A 15292-nucleotide genomic window follows, 5' to 3' on the forward strand; every position below is an offset into this window, starting at 1 on the left:
CTTTCATCTTGGTGTGAAATACATTATTCACTCTCTTTTTCACCCATAATAATTTAAGCCAGACTCTAATAAACAGAGTCCTCATCCTCTGATGCTCAGCAATGAGCCACATGGCACATACATAAGGGAACATTGGCAATTAGACAGGAGTTGAATTCTCTGTAACATGATTACAGTACAAAAATAGGCCAGCAAGACAGGGTGGGAAGGAAGACTCAGGGCAACCCATATAATAAAGACAGAGATCTCCAAGCACACCAGCACAGCGAACACCAACTGATAAAGAAGTATCTCATAAACTTGATGTATTTATAGCCCACTGTGGCTACAGTTGAAGAGAACATTTTAACCGAGAACAAGAATATTGGAATTACTGAATGCATTTTTTTGGTTGCTTTAAATATTAAATAGATTGGGTTTGCTTCAATATCATATTATTTAAGGTAAAAATAATTTCTAATTCCCAAAGACTCAAGTCTTTATGAAAAGCATTGTGAATCTATTTGAAATGAAACTCTAAAATCCAACAAATATGAACTCTCTTTCAAAGACATTTCAATCTAAATGATTTTTATAACAATTTTTTTTCATGCTAGAGTTGATCAATAAATGAGTGGGTTTGTATTTTTGTTTGTGTTATCCTAGAAATTCTTTGTCAGAGACATCTTGTCTTTGTATATTTGATGACAACAAAAGAAAACTAATGTACTATTGCACAATTACTTCATTTCCAAGACAGGTTTCATTATTCTCTTTTTCTAACATCGGGCTCCTCCCAGTCGAGACTCTTCTGGACTGTTTTTTCCCAGAGCTCATCCCAGCCTGGTGTTTACTGGGAGCCCAGCCCCTGGACCCAGCTGGCTCCTCAGCCCTGCATCAGCCACCATCACAATCTCTTTCTCCCTTTTTTAATTACCTGGTTAAGACCAGATTGTTCAGACACATCAGACTTGCACTGAGTCAGTGCAGTATTTTTTAAAAGTCACTGTTATGCTCTCAGAGATGGTATCACATTAGGTTAAAGACACTAATTTAAAAAATACAAAGCAGGTGCAGCAGAATGAGCTATAATCAGAAATAATACAGAGACAGTGTTAAGAAGTTCTTCCAGATATTCCTCCCCCAATAGAAGATTTCACCTGTGGGAAGTCTTTGAACACCTTTGCTCTGAATATTTCCTGAGTCCTTTTATCTCCCATGATGCAAGCCTTGCTATCCCTCTCTTCTGGGGATACCTAACCCTTGGGCAGAGGCTCAGGACTGACACTTCACATCAAACCCATGGCACCAGTGCTCCTGATCAGAAAGCAGGAATGCTCTCCAAGGAGTGGACACCAAAGCATTTCTTGTCAAAAAAGGTGAAACTGAAGGGCAGCCTCAGCTTTCAGCTCACCTTCTCCACTACCACAGTTTGATGCATCAGGCCCAGCCTGGTCCTACAGCCTGCCCAGAGACCCCCAGAAATGAATTTCTCATTGCTCATGTCCTGGACTTCACTCTCTGCCAGTGCTCTCCCTCTGAGTGGGTGCAGTGGCTGCAAGGGAGGCACAGGGGACTGGACTCCAGTCATCCTTAAGAATCTAATTCTCAAGTGACCACCACCTCCACTGGCACTCCCACTGCACAATCCAGGTCCTGTACCACACAGTACCTCACAGCTGGAAAGGGGCTGGACACAAGCCAGCTCTGGGTCAAGGCTGCTAAGGAGCCAACCACTGCCCTCACACCCCCTAAGGAAAAACTCACTCCTCTGCTAGGCCCGTGTGAGCTCTTGCTTGTTGATGGCACTGATGCTCTGTGCATAACTGTGTCTTACAAAAACCCGAACAACAACCTTTGGGAGTGATGCTGCTGCTGCTGCGCTGCTGACAGGGTCCTCTGGCTCACTGCTTGGTGTAAAAGCCACAGCAAGGGGTGGCAGCTCTTGTCCCCTTCCTGTCATCCATCAGGTACACACCAAAGTGGATGGCATGAAAAATGAGATACCTCACAGCAGCCTTCGATGCCAGCCTGACCTAGGAATGAAATACTTGTTTTAACTTGAAAATGCACAGCATCCACCCCAGCTTTCCTGCTCCGTCACAGAAACAAGGGTTGGGAAAGGACTCCCAGAGCACACGCAGGCAGGTCCTGACTGCTTTGTGAATGACTCATAAGGAACACTGTAAACTGAAAGTAAATGCAACATGTTTTATTTCAGATTGGAATAAATTACAACTGTAAAGCATATTTTATTGCTTTATAAATTGTCTGCTCTTAAAAGGCATTAATATCAAACATAAACAAAACAAAGACACATTTGATTAACAGTTCAGTTCTCCTAAGCTTCAAGAACAGCTCAGTAGGGGGATTTCTTTATATGATTGGCTCAGAAATTTGACTTTGACATGCATTATCACCATTCATAAGTTTGAGTGGACTGTAGATGTGTTCATTTGCTTTAAGATATAACTTTCTCTAAAATATCCCATTCAGTACCCAGTCCTTCATTCCCTACTCAAATACAAATGCCACTGCTTTTGAAAAATTCCTTTAAACATATGTGAGGTTTTCTGTCCCTGCAGAAGGAGGACTTCCAAGTCCAAACCAAGAATGAGTCTGACCCCAAAACTAAGTAAAAAACAAAGTACTCCCAGGTTAAAATAGTGAAATCCCTCGCACAAAAATTGTGTCCTTTACACACTGAAGTGAAGAACTCGTATTTTTGTTGTACAGATCCCACCTGCCTGAAGCAGGTATGAATGCTGCCCATCACCTGTGCAAACAGACTTGTAGGTGCAACAGCCCCAGGCAATCCAGTGTGCCCTGAGCCCAGGGGAGTGAGAGGGTGTGCTCAGCACTGGGCAGAACCCAGCCCTGAATGCACAGACACCATGACAGGGTCTGGCCAGCTCCAGACAGGTATGACAGGCAGAAAGGAGGCCAAAACTCACTTCCTCGGCCTCCTGGGGAGCCACAGCTCCTCAACACCAAAAAGGGAATGGACATTCATAAGCAGCTCTCATTGCACCACAAGAAAGCTTCCACCAAGGTATCCTGTCCCACTCTGACCCTCTTGCATGGCCAGGGCCATGTGCTGCCCATGCCCTGGCTGCAGAACAGTTCTCCCGAGCCATTCCTGAGCAGGGAGCATGCACCTCTGCTAGGCTGGGCCCAAAGCAGCACAAAATGAGCTGGACTATGCCCTGTAAAACTCTCCAGAAACAGAAACGGAGACTCCAGTCTCAACTGGCCCTTGGAACAGCACAGAAAGTTTGCAGAAAATACCTCCAGGGCAGCTCCTCTTCCTGCCACAAAACTAACCTGAAATATAACGAGAAATTCCTTCTAAAACCAGCCAGGTATCACTCAGGAAGTTCCTGTTTAGAGAAGTGTTTTTTCTCAGAGTGGCCTCTAATGTTCTTGCCATGCCTACAGGAACACAAACAGCTGAGTGAGTTGCTGGAGTATTTTACACCATACAGCTGAATGGGAATGGTTGTCTATTACTGGATCCAAGAAATAAATGCTGAACTTCAAAGAAAATACTATGAGATTGATCCAGGTCTGATTTTAGTTTTCATCAAAATTTCATAACATTAAAATTCATAACATCAAAATTTCAGTAACATATATAAATTTCATATGTTTTATGTATAATCTCATTAAAAAAAAAAACAGCAAACAGACTTTCTTTTACTAAGCATGTTTTCCTCAGAAGAGATTTGTTTTGTGCCATGAGGGATATCCAACTTTGATCTTTGTAAGGCATACAGCAGATTTCAGGTGCTGCCTTTAATGGCTCCCAGCAAGTCAAACACGGGCAGGGCTTTGGTGGGATATCTGGAGCTGTGCCAAACTGGGCCAATTCTTCAGCACCTTTCAGTATCCCACACATTCAGGGAGTGGATAACCCTGGTTTAGTTCCCAGCCACAGGTTAAAGTGCTTAATGGAGAGGTGGGGAACAGCAATGCCCCTTGCTCCACCTCAGGTCCTGGCTTGGGAAAGGCTTGTGGGAAAGTGGCTTTGGGGCTGCCTTGTGCTAGCAGGATGCTCTGCAGCTGGGACAGGGGGATGTGCATGGTGTGCCCTGATTCATCTCATCTTAGAGAAACATCAATCAGAAACCTGCAAGCTTTTACACTCATCAGTCATCTCAGTTATGCTCACTGAGAACAGATTCTTGGCTGACTTCTTTTTTTCCTTAGCAGTTATGAATTTTGCTTTGATGATGAGAAAGGGGAAAGCTCACCTCGAGGGAGAGGGACAAGCACAGACATTTGCAAATTAAAATGCACACACTTGTCAGGCACCCCAGCAGTGACCTCCATCTGTGCCTTACGACACAACATCTTATTATCTTGAACCTTCATTTTTCAGCCTTTTCAAAGGTTCCTAGGAGCATTCCTTTCTATATCAGTGAGACGTCTCAGGGGGCTCTACAGGAAAAAACTAATGAAAGGAACCAACTGTTGTCACCAGGGTAAATTACAGGGTTACATTCAAGCTACAGACACTGGAGGGAGCAGACTTGCTCCATTTTCTGGTGCAAATGCCATACCAAGCAGTGAGCTGAGCACACTGAGAAGGAATATGGGCTAATGGTTAGTGCACTGGAATGGGATTTGGCAGATGGAGGTAATTCATCTTCCTCTTTTTCCTGATGCAATCAGAAAAAAAGAAGCAGGTTATATTAACATTAGGGTGCTCAAACATTACCAGCTCAACAAATGCCCCTAAAATATTTATCCTCTCCAAACAGCTCTTAGCAGTTTATGCACTGCCTCTCAGACTAAGAACAACAGATAGAAATCTTCTAAGGAATCACACATTTCTAGGGAAAAAAAAAAAACAACAAACTTCAGGATTGCTACATCTTGGCTAAGGCTCATTTGCCCATCTGCAAAGGTTCTTTCCCCTCCTGATCTTCACTCCTGAGCTGCCCTGCCCCTTTGCTGTGCACTTGCACTCAGAGAGAACAGGACCTCCTAAATACATTCACATCTTCATTTCTAATTCTCCAGCTTTTGCATTCAGCAAGGCACTCGGGCCAGCACTGTCTCAGGGTCTCAGGCAGTTCTGTTAAAGCACATTCTGACTGACTGGGGACCTGAGCTGAAAAGCTGATGGGACAAGCAGTGAGTGCATCTGAAAGCAAGGCTGTTACCCAGTCCATTTGCTCACAGGGAGGGCAATGTTCAGTCACTCCACCAAAATATGGCAGGTATATTCATTAGTGGTTACCAAATGCTCTAACTTTTCACAGACCTTTGTAAGTGCATTTCATTTGGCAGGATAGCCATGCCTGAGAATTCAGCATATTGTTAGAAACTGCCATTTGCTTCTCCTACAGTCCTTCCCACCACAAAGTGTCTCATGGAACAAACAAGTGTCTATACTGTGATTATGCCAAAGGAGGAACTGGGTCAGACATGGGTGCCAGCTGGATTGGACCCATAGAGAAGATGAATGATTTAGTCAAGCCAAAACGAAGTCACTTGATGCCAGGCCCAGTGCTCCATCCACACCACCAGAGGTTACCAAGTGAGGGACATAAATAATCCCCTGAAGGAATTGATGTATCATGAAGGGCAAAGAGCCTCTGAAGCTATGTGTAATGGCATAAAGCACAAGTATATTACATGTTCAGCCCTGTCCCTGCTTCTCTGTCATGAGGGCAGTGGCTTGCTCAGACAGTTGTCTTCTGGTCAGCCTATTACATTATTTCCTATGGAAATGCAGGTAAAGGCATGTATACTATTCAGTAGTAGAACAGAAATCTTGTTTTACACGGGCTGAGAGAATGTTCCTTGTACCCAAATGAGATTTTTGCATGCATCTGCATACTCACCCAGAGAGTGCCCCTGCTGTGCTCCATGCCTGAGTGTCATGCCCGGCTGCTCTGCGTAGCAGGCACGTCATTCGCACACAGTGACCGGTACAAGAGCACATTCTGCAGGCCAAGTTCCAGGCAAAAATTCACCTATAAACCCTAAGAGTGTTGGTCGTTTCTTGCAGTGAATTGGGCTTTCACTAGGAATTAACATAAGCTTTAATGACTAATCTTATACTCTGTGCACTTGCTTACTTTCTTTTCACAGTTCAACCACTTTCCTCCCTAATACTAAAACACGGAAGTCTTACATAGCATTCAGAGCATTATTTTCTGCTGGCTGTGTTTTGCTATGCTCTAAGCCTCTGTCACAATGCATGCAAAGGATAATGGCTGAATTTGTAATGCTTTTAACTAAAAAAATATTTTTAAAAACATAAACCATAAATTATTTATTCTTCTTTGTCCATTGTTTTAAGCACTGAATCTTCTCCCAGGATTTTACACAGTTCATTGAGTCTCTGCTGCATTTTAGGAATGCCTGCAAGCTGGGATTCCAGTCTCTGTTTTTCCTCACTCAGTGACAAACGGATAGCGGTGTCCAGCTGCTCGAAACGCCATCCCCCTTGTCCATCAAACTGCAGCAAGTGAGTGTGGTACTTCCTGCAGCAGAAATTGAAACATTAGCAATGGCTCAGGGAAAAGATGCTTCCTTCTTGCATGCAAATTTGGATGTATGTGTCTCTTTTCAAAGGTGTCTCCAAGGAATTTGAGCTGCCCAGCTCTGGATCACTGGGTAAGACTTTTTTATTCAAAGACTCGTGATCCCAGGACACTCTTTCATAAGGGATTTGGGTATTTCAAAGCCTGTCACCAGGACTGCCCCAGGCCAATAGTGAAATTCAGCAGGTGCCAGCTGGAAGCAACAACACTGGTGTGAGCTCCCAGCAGGGGCAATCATTGCCTCTGCAGCCCAGGCTCTGAGCCCCTTTCCTGCCGGGATGCTGGCAGGAGTGGGCAGCAGGGCCATGGAAGGTCCACTCATCACCTGCTGTCCCTCTTACTGCCTCTTTCTCAGAAGCATTGTTGGCAGCTACAGCTGCCTTCACTACAACTTTATCAGATGCCTTTTTCCCCAGGAGCTAGAACAGCAGCATCAGACAAGGTTCATTTCTCCCTCAGGAATTCTAGTCCCAGTTTTTTTATTTACCTCCCTTTCTGATAGATATCTTACCTCCTTAGCAGCAAATACAGTGAAGCAGGCATGATGCACCTGATCCTACTGATAAAACTCAAGTTTGTTTAAATTACACCTCAGTTTGTTCCCCTGTGTCTTATAAGGTTGGCTAAAGGTAACTTTATTCCTAAAACATGGTTCAATTTGCAAGGGGCCAAAATAAAAAAGTCTGTATAGGAGTAACTGATCTTTCAGGGAGTATCAGGGTGTGTGCATTGAAAATATTCAAAGGTGTACATGTGGAGTTTGTCAGGACCTGACAAAACATTTTTCAGGAGGTGCCAGAGGAAGGGCAAAGAGTTCTCTCAGAGCTGCTGGTATGACTGTGTAATTTATAACTATAAATTATAGGAGGTAAAATGCATCATAAAACACTGACTGTAAATCTCATCCAGGGAATGTCAGAACTTTAGTAAACCCAATGGCTTATGACAAGGGACTGAAAAGAGACTCATCTCCAGACTAATATCCACCACTTTTTGCTTACTGTCCTTTTTAACCCATCCTTCTATTTTTCCACCACCAAACTCCCAAAAAATCAAGAAGCCAAATGCTGCAGATAGAGGACACAATTGTTATATACAAACATAGTATTCCTGTGGAAGAATGTAGAAGTTTAACCACCTGCAATGTTTCCCATCTTCTCCCTGTACTGGTAAACTCCCCCAGGACACCTCATGTATCTAGTCACCTTTACAGAATAATCTGGTGATACCTGTTGTGGCTGTGGCATAGCCTAATTAATTACCTCTTAGACATTTGCATATTAATTACTGATACACATTAGAAAAAGAGGAGGCATGAAAAAATACCTTTCAAAGAATGAAAAAAATCCATTTTAAATTAATTTACATCACTACTGTTGTAGACAACTTATCTTAGAAACTGCAGTAGATATTGACTAAACAACTGCCCCAGTAAAAAGAATAAAGACCAATCCACTGCTTGTCAGAGAGCTAAAAGCAAGGAGCATGATACAGCCCTGCATATACTTACCAAAGAGAAGGTCTGTGTGTTATGGAAAGCAGGGATATCCCAGCAGCTTTTGCAGCTTGGAATATCTTTCCTTCGACATCAATGCTCACAGCACTCGTACATTCATCCAGCAATGCATATTTTGGCCTTTTAAAAGTAGATAAAGAACATTATTCTTCTAGGTTTTGGACAGTACTCCCATGTACAAGGTTTAATTGAAAGAACAACAGGAAGTAGTGAGCTATTTTTGCCAGACAGCTGTCCCTTATTTACAGCTGGAAGCTGGCTAGAAACAACATGAAGTTTCCATGCATTATTCAGGTGAAAAGAAAACTTCCAGGAAAAATGGGGTTTATTTCCTGTCCCATTTGAGTACACAGTGATCTAACTGCTATGTCCTAGTCTGACCTAGCATTATTTTGTACTCATCAAGTCATGCAGTTGCTAAAGCCAGCTTGAAGCTTCCTATCCACTGCTATGTAAGGACTGGCTTTATGTGCTTGCAGTCTCCAAAATCAAAAATGGTTAAGGAGCTTGGCTTTCAAACTCCAAGAGCTTCTTGCAACAGTCCATCACACTTTGAGAACATTTGTAGAAGGGAAAATGCTTGTACCTGAGATGTTACAGAATGAAATATCTGAAAAAGGTAATGCTATGTTGCCAAAAGCAAAGCTTAAGAAGACCAAAATCAAAGACAGAGCTTGAATGAATAAACAACAAGATTTATGCAGGTTCTATGCTAGACAGTGCTGCATATTGCATGCAGATTATAGTCTACCACTGCTCAAACTGTAAAAGGATCTGCAAAGCTCCTTCTCATTTTCAAATGCTTCTTAAGGAATGAACCATAACACTTACTTGTGGTAAAACATCCGGGCCATGCCCATCCTTTGTTTTTCTCCTCCTGATAAGACATCTTTCCAATCCATGATAGCATCCCAGCCTTTTTAAAAAAATGCAAACAAAAATGAGTCAGGACAATATAAGTTAATGTAAGAAATGCAGCTTCACTTGCAGGACTTCTGCAATCTCTAACCTGAATCAAAAAGAGCATTTCAACTGCAGAAGAGACAGCTCAGGCCACTGAATCACATCTTCTGAAATACCTCAATGCCTATCCACTGGCAATCAACTGGAAAAATGTCCCTTATATCATGACAAATTTGAAAGTGAAATTTAGACTTTTTGGTCATATAGATATTTTCAAAAAACTTTATTTACCACCTCTTTGAAAAAAACTCTTTGACTTGTATATAACTAGTAATTTTATTCTGTCATACTTGTTTCATGGAACAATTCATACTTGTTTCATGGAACAGTTCTCTGTTTTTTCTTGAAAGGTATGAGTGGAAATTTAAAAGCAAAGTAAAAGAAATAGAATGTAAAAAATAAAGAGCAATGTCAGACTGCACTCACTACTGTAGCCAAAGAAAACTGTCAGAAACACAACTGCAGACAAAGGGATGTATCCATGAGCACAGACAGGCAGCAAAACTGCAATCAGGCAGGAGAATCTTCTACAAAAATTTTCTAGTACCTTGTATTTAAAAATAACCCACAACTGCTATAACATGAGGTATCCTTATTTAATATTCTGCATGATCTCTAAATTATTTATTTCTTTATCACTTTCAGGTACATGCAACAAGCATGAAGTATTTTATCTGTAATCTTACAGCAGACCAGTGTTCTGTGAGTACTTGGGCATGATTAATTCCTCCTATAGAAAAAAATAAAGTAACAAATTGCCTTACTGAAAATAAGTTTTCAGTCAAACAATCCAGATGGATAGAGTAGCAAAATAGATAAGTTTTCAAAAAGAACAGTGTAGATGTAGCAAAAAAAATCTGGTAAGACATTTTTCTCAACAGATCATCTATTCATGAGGCAAGCAGCTGAAGTAGGGCTGAGAGGAAGAGAACATTTTCTCAGATCAGCCCCAGAAATACTGTAACTAAAAAGTTAATAACACAGTCAAAATCCCTTTTCTGCCACTGCCAAACTTAAAAAAAAAATATTTGCCAGAAAAGACTATAAATAGGATAAAGCAAGGAGGGTGGGCTGTGTTATTTCTGATACCTGAACAATTATGAGACAATGGGGCTTGTGAAGGTGCAGGAGGCTTGGAGCACTGCTCTGCCTGTGCTTGGTGCTATACCAGGGCTTGGCAGGACTGAACAAAACATCAGTGAAATATCTGATGGGGAGCTGTGTGATCAAAACCAGTAATTGATAATGACAGAGACTAAATTTCATTGCTCTACATAAAATTAGAAAATGTAAAGTAATGATTTTTAAAGAAATATTCATAAAGTTAGATTAAAAAAACAGGCATATGTAAGAAAGACATCACCTTTAGTGATCCTATAGGTTTTCCCTGTTTTCCTTCCATTCTTGTTAAAGGATGCCAGTGGTAGCCTCCCAGGAGCACATAAAGTGCTTTCTATCAGCTGGCTCCAATAAAGATGGAGCTGTGTTGTGATTAACTGAATCACCATTTGGATTTACTCTGGTAAAGGGAACAGATACACACAGGCTGCTATTGCTGAGCAGTCCCAGTGCTGGGACCTCACAGAGAGCTGGAGTGCTCTTCCACCAACACCTGAGCCTCCAAAAAGCACTGTAAAACACCTGGAGCACTCCCTTTTGGCAAGGGGTTCTGGCAAGGCATGGGAACGGTTCTTCACAAAAGCCATAGAAACAACTATGCTTCTAAAGACAACACTCAAGGTGCTGCTTATGTTCTGTTATTTTAAAGCTGAGAATACAGATGAGCTTCAGGACCTGGATCTGAGCTGGGGTGTGGGTGGGGGTGCACATGTGCCTGGGGAAGCAGTGCCTGTGTTCATACAGTTTCTTCCTGATCAGCTGGTTTATAAAGGCTTATTAAAAGACAAAAAAGGGAATGAAGTTCAGAAAGAACCATCCTCTTGTCAGCAAAAGAATTCTATTATTTACTCTAAAGGTGTAAGATTTAACCTTTTAATTTACCAGGATACAACGATCATCTCTGTGGTTACTTCAACTTACATGCTAACTGAGTACGACATGTGCATCTTGTCTCTTCCTGCCTGGCACCCTCCCTGAACTCTCCTATTTTCCACATGGAATGCCTCAAACAACAGATAAGGAAGTGTGGAATTTTATATTATCCCTTTAAAAAACTCTTTTCTAATGTCTAAATAATTTCATCTGAACACTTAGGCATTGTAACTCACGCTAAACTGACTCCCCCCTGTCTGTGAACAATAGTGCACCTACTTGTCTCCTGTTTCTTCCTGCTGACATGGCACAGGTCAGTGAAGGTACTTAAGTATTCTGGAAATAACAGCCAAGTCAGTGGCTTAGGTCACCCATAACTACATCCACTTCAGAAATGAAGAAATGAAATGGCTCGCACATGAATGCAGCACAAACCTCTCAGTAAGTGCAAGCACAATCCTGGCTTTCAGAGTCCAAATTCCTAGCCCACCTTCTGGTTATGGCTTTTGCAGCCAGTAAGACAAAGAGCACGTTTAATGTGCTGGGGCACAGTAACAGCAGCAGAAATACATACAGCTGCCTGCAAAAACTAGTGATAGCCTTAGGATAGCAGCATTTCATTTTCTGGCATGGCTTCTTTTATAATTCCTTTATCTCAATTTTCTGAAGGAAAATGCAAGCTGTATTTGGCAAAACCAAACAGGTTACTTCTGGGATCCACAGTTCTCTGCATCCTTCATCCTTGTGAATCCTTGCATTTTCATGCAAGAATGAGCATTCAGCTGCCATGAAAAGATAAGCTTAAAAGTTCCTTTTTCAGATCTACATTCCAAAGCACCTTATCAGACATGGACTGAAGGACAGAAGAAAGGCTAACACAGCAGATCACAGCCAGAGAGTCCACCCCTGCTGAGCTTTTGGGCTGGAAGCCTTTTTCACTGTGTTTGTAAAGAGAGTCCAGTGCTGTGCAGGATGAATATGCAAGGACAACCCATAGCTGAGCAAGGAAAAAAGAGACCATGGATTCCATGAGCCCCAGCTCAGTAGGACACTGCAGGGATTTGTGTCTCTGGATTTCCAGAGCCACTGGAAAAGCTGGCAGAGCTCTCCAGAGTTCCTGCTGGTACCAGTAACAAAAGCAAATCCAGGGCTAAAGAGATCAGGTGAAATAATCTCAGAGAGAGGAAACGGGCTTGTCTGTCTGTTTATACACGGCCTAGCACAAAAGGTCCCTGGACAACACCCAAAGATATGACAAATGTGCAAAATAATGAGGAATAGTTATAATCTGGGGTGCTGAGAAACCATAAACAGGTTGAACTTGCTCAGTAATGTCATCAGCCCCAGCCGGACAGGCCCAGTCACGCGTGCACGGCGCAGCTCACGGCCTCACGGCTCCTCTGTGTGACAGGCTGTCAGCAGCCCAGGGCTGCCTCTCCACTGACACTTGGTAAATATTCACAGATTTTCAAAGCAGGCCACAAGGAACTACTTTATGTGTATGTACTGCATATCTGCATGCTTTTAGCCCCTATTTCTGGACATGCTTTTTCACCACACACACTGAATACAACTTCCATTTGTATGAAATTATGGCTCTGGTAGAGCTAACAACTTTACAGGTGTTGATGGGGGCACCTTACAGATAATAAAAAGCTACGTAATAAAACAGCATTTGTCTAATGTCCAGGTGGTGAGAAAAACATTAGTGTGGAAAGGAAGCTCTGCCTCCAGCAGCAAGGGGGCTACTGCCAACAGCCACTACACTGGGTTCATCGAGGGCTAGGGCTCAGGAGCATCCAGAACAGCGGTGTTGGGGAGGGGGATTGTTGTTCTGGTGGATTTGATGTATTCTGTTGATGCCAACTGAAAAATGTTTCATGAGGGTAAGACAGAAGCTAAATGCCAAATTGGGCTATTTATTTTACTTCCTTCTAACTGGGTGTCCCAGATTGCAAGGCAAGATGTATTCTATTTGTATGGCAGTTTTCCTTATCTCTGTCACAACCAATCCTCCCTCCAGGGAGACATCTGCTGATAACAGGCTATTCAATGTCACTGCATGACTGATAAGAACTATAGCATCCCATTGTGAGAGGCTCCACCCAGAGGGAGGAGCCAAGCATTCCTACCTGGATATAATCTTGAGGTTCTGGAAAGCCAGCACAGCTTCTCCACTGGATTTCCCAGAGGAACAGCAGCTGCCTCTTCAACTGGATCTTCAGAGGAAGACTCCACCCTTTCTACAGGATCCCTGCTCCAACAGAACCACACCTGACACTCCAGGAGGACTGCAGCTACATTTCCAATTGGACTGCTACCAACAACCTGACCAACAGGGTGTCAGGTTTTATTCTGACTCTGTCAGTGTTGTTTTGGTTTGCTGCATGGATTATTTTATGTTTTTATTTTCTTCCCTAATAAAGAACTGTTATTCCTGCTCTCGTATTTTTTTGCCTGAGAGCTCCTTAATTTAAAATTTATAGCAATTTGGAGGGAGGGGGTTTACAGTTTCCATTTCAGGGGAGGCTCCTGTCTTCCTTAGCAGACACCTGTCTTTTGAAACCAAGACACTGGATCAAACCTTAATGCTAGAAAAAGAGAATTTTCGTAACTGCCCATGGGGAGCAGAACAAAAAACTGAAAAGTGTCAGATTATACACACACACAACATTTGTGATCAGTGAAAGCACCAGAGGTTTATATGAGATTTTTCATTATTTCAGAAAGAAAAATGTTCCATTTTTAAGAAAAATATTTTTAGTTTAAAAATATGATTTTAAGCAAAAGAATAAAATAAAAATTGGAGTTTAAAAATGTTAGTCTACGTATAAACAAAAACTTTTGACTGCTCACTTTCAGTGAGTATTTCTGTCTTGCTGGTTCAAGAAACCCCAGAACACAAGTCTTTATCCCAGACCAGGGCAGCTTTGAAAAATAACTAAGCATATGAAATCCATGTAACGTGTCAAATCATGTCACAGATTTCCTCTCTGCTCCTACCTTGGCACTTGTCTCCTGTAAATGCCCAAGAAGAAAAGGGAACAAGTAAGTATATTATGGTCCTAAAAACTTCCTGGTATGTGCTAATCTCTCTCCCTGTTTCCCAGCTTTACCCACTTCTGTCACTTTAGATCACAAAGCACCTAAGACACATTTTTCCCCATCATTTGTTTGTGCAAACTTCTGCACAGTGTGCCCTTATCCTGAGCTTTAGTACAGCACCAGTGAACATTAACAGTGTCCTCTAGCCCTTGTTAATAGATTGTGTGTGTTGTGCATGTGCAGTCAGATGGGCAGAAGAGCAAGAACAGGGTCAGCAATAAATACTTTCACTGGCACGGAAAGCAGCATGAGGCTGATCCAAACCTGGGCTTTCGGTGACTGTAGCCATCTTGGACATGGGGCACAGTGACTGCCCCATCAGCAGGTACACACTCCAGCTGCAGGGTCAGAAAACACAGCCATGTTCACTCACAGACTGCTGGGGGGTGGCTTTGGCTGCCAAGGGTCACGTGTTGTGCAGTCCAACCACAAGTACCAGCACACAGTGAATGCACACACTCCACAGCGACTTCTTACCACCGACAATTTAACTGCTCCTCCTTTTCCAGCTGCCCATTCCAACATTCCTCCTTGTTCTTCTGCAATCTGTGCACCTCACTTATTGAAGTAAGTGACTCAGGTATACTAACAGGAATAGTTATAGCGTCAGTGTAGGAAGAAGAGGCCTTCTCTGCAATTGTTCTGGTCACTGAGCTTAGCTCTGCCTACTTTTTCTTGTGTTAGAGGATCAGATTTGAATAATAACATGAATCAGAATAATGTCAGATTCTTATTTTCTGTTGTAACAGTCATTATTACATTCTTAACAAAGAAGCACTAACCCATGATGGAGAAGTATCTTTAGTTATACAATTGCTGTTGTAAATGATTACTGCTTCCCACTCTAAAATGTGCAGAAAAGACTCTGAAGTATCTACACATACTTTAGAAAAAAAAGACAGCTTCTGCCTCTTAACAGAACAGGCTGCCATCCAGGAATGGGAATTTAGACATTGTCTTGGGATTCCCAGTGGCTTAAGCACTACTCCGTGTTGTCAGAATGATCCCGAGACTCACCAAGAACACACAAGGCAAAGGACCTGATCAAAACCAGCACTGACAGCTGGCAGAGAAAGGAAGGGTACATTCAGCATACCCCCTTAAAAGGGTCTGAAGATCCTTTTTCTTCTCTCTAAATGTTACCAACTTTGTCCTATGTCTGCTTTAAAAGCATAATGAT

General features: G+C 42.3%; 1 protein-coding gene across 1 annotated transcript in view; it reads right to left on the minus strand.

Moving 5' to 3' along the window:
* Positions 1-2201: 2201 nt before the first annotated feature.
* The window catches only part of ABCD2 (ATP binding cassette subfamily D member 2), a 42498-nt gene continuing 29407 nt past the window's right edge, over positions 2202-15292 (minus strand). Inside the window, exons 8-10 of the mRNA XM_058804896.1 lie at positions 8884-8968; positions 8047-8172; positions 2202-6476 (exon numbers count right to left, since the gene is read on the minus strand). Of these exons, the coding sequence (XP_058660879.1) occupies positions 6266-6476; positions 8047-8172; positions 8884-8968 (422 nt within the window). The 3' untranslated portion in view covers positions 2202-6265. The remainder of the gene's footprint in view (positions 6477-8046; positions 8173-8883; positions 8969-15292) is intronic.

Source organism: Ammospiza caudacuta, chromosome 5, assembly GCF_027887145.1.
Source record: "Ammospiza caudacuta isolate bAmmCau1 chromosome 5, bAmmCau1.pri, whole genome shotgun sequence".
NCBI classification, from domain to species: Eukaryota; Metazoa; Chordata; class Aves; order Passeriformes; family Passerellidae; genus Ammospiza; species Ammospiza caudacuta.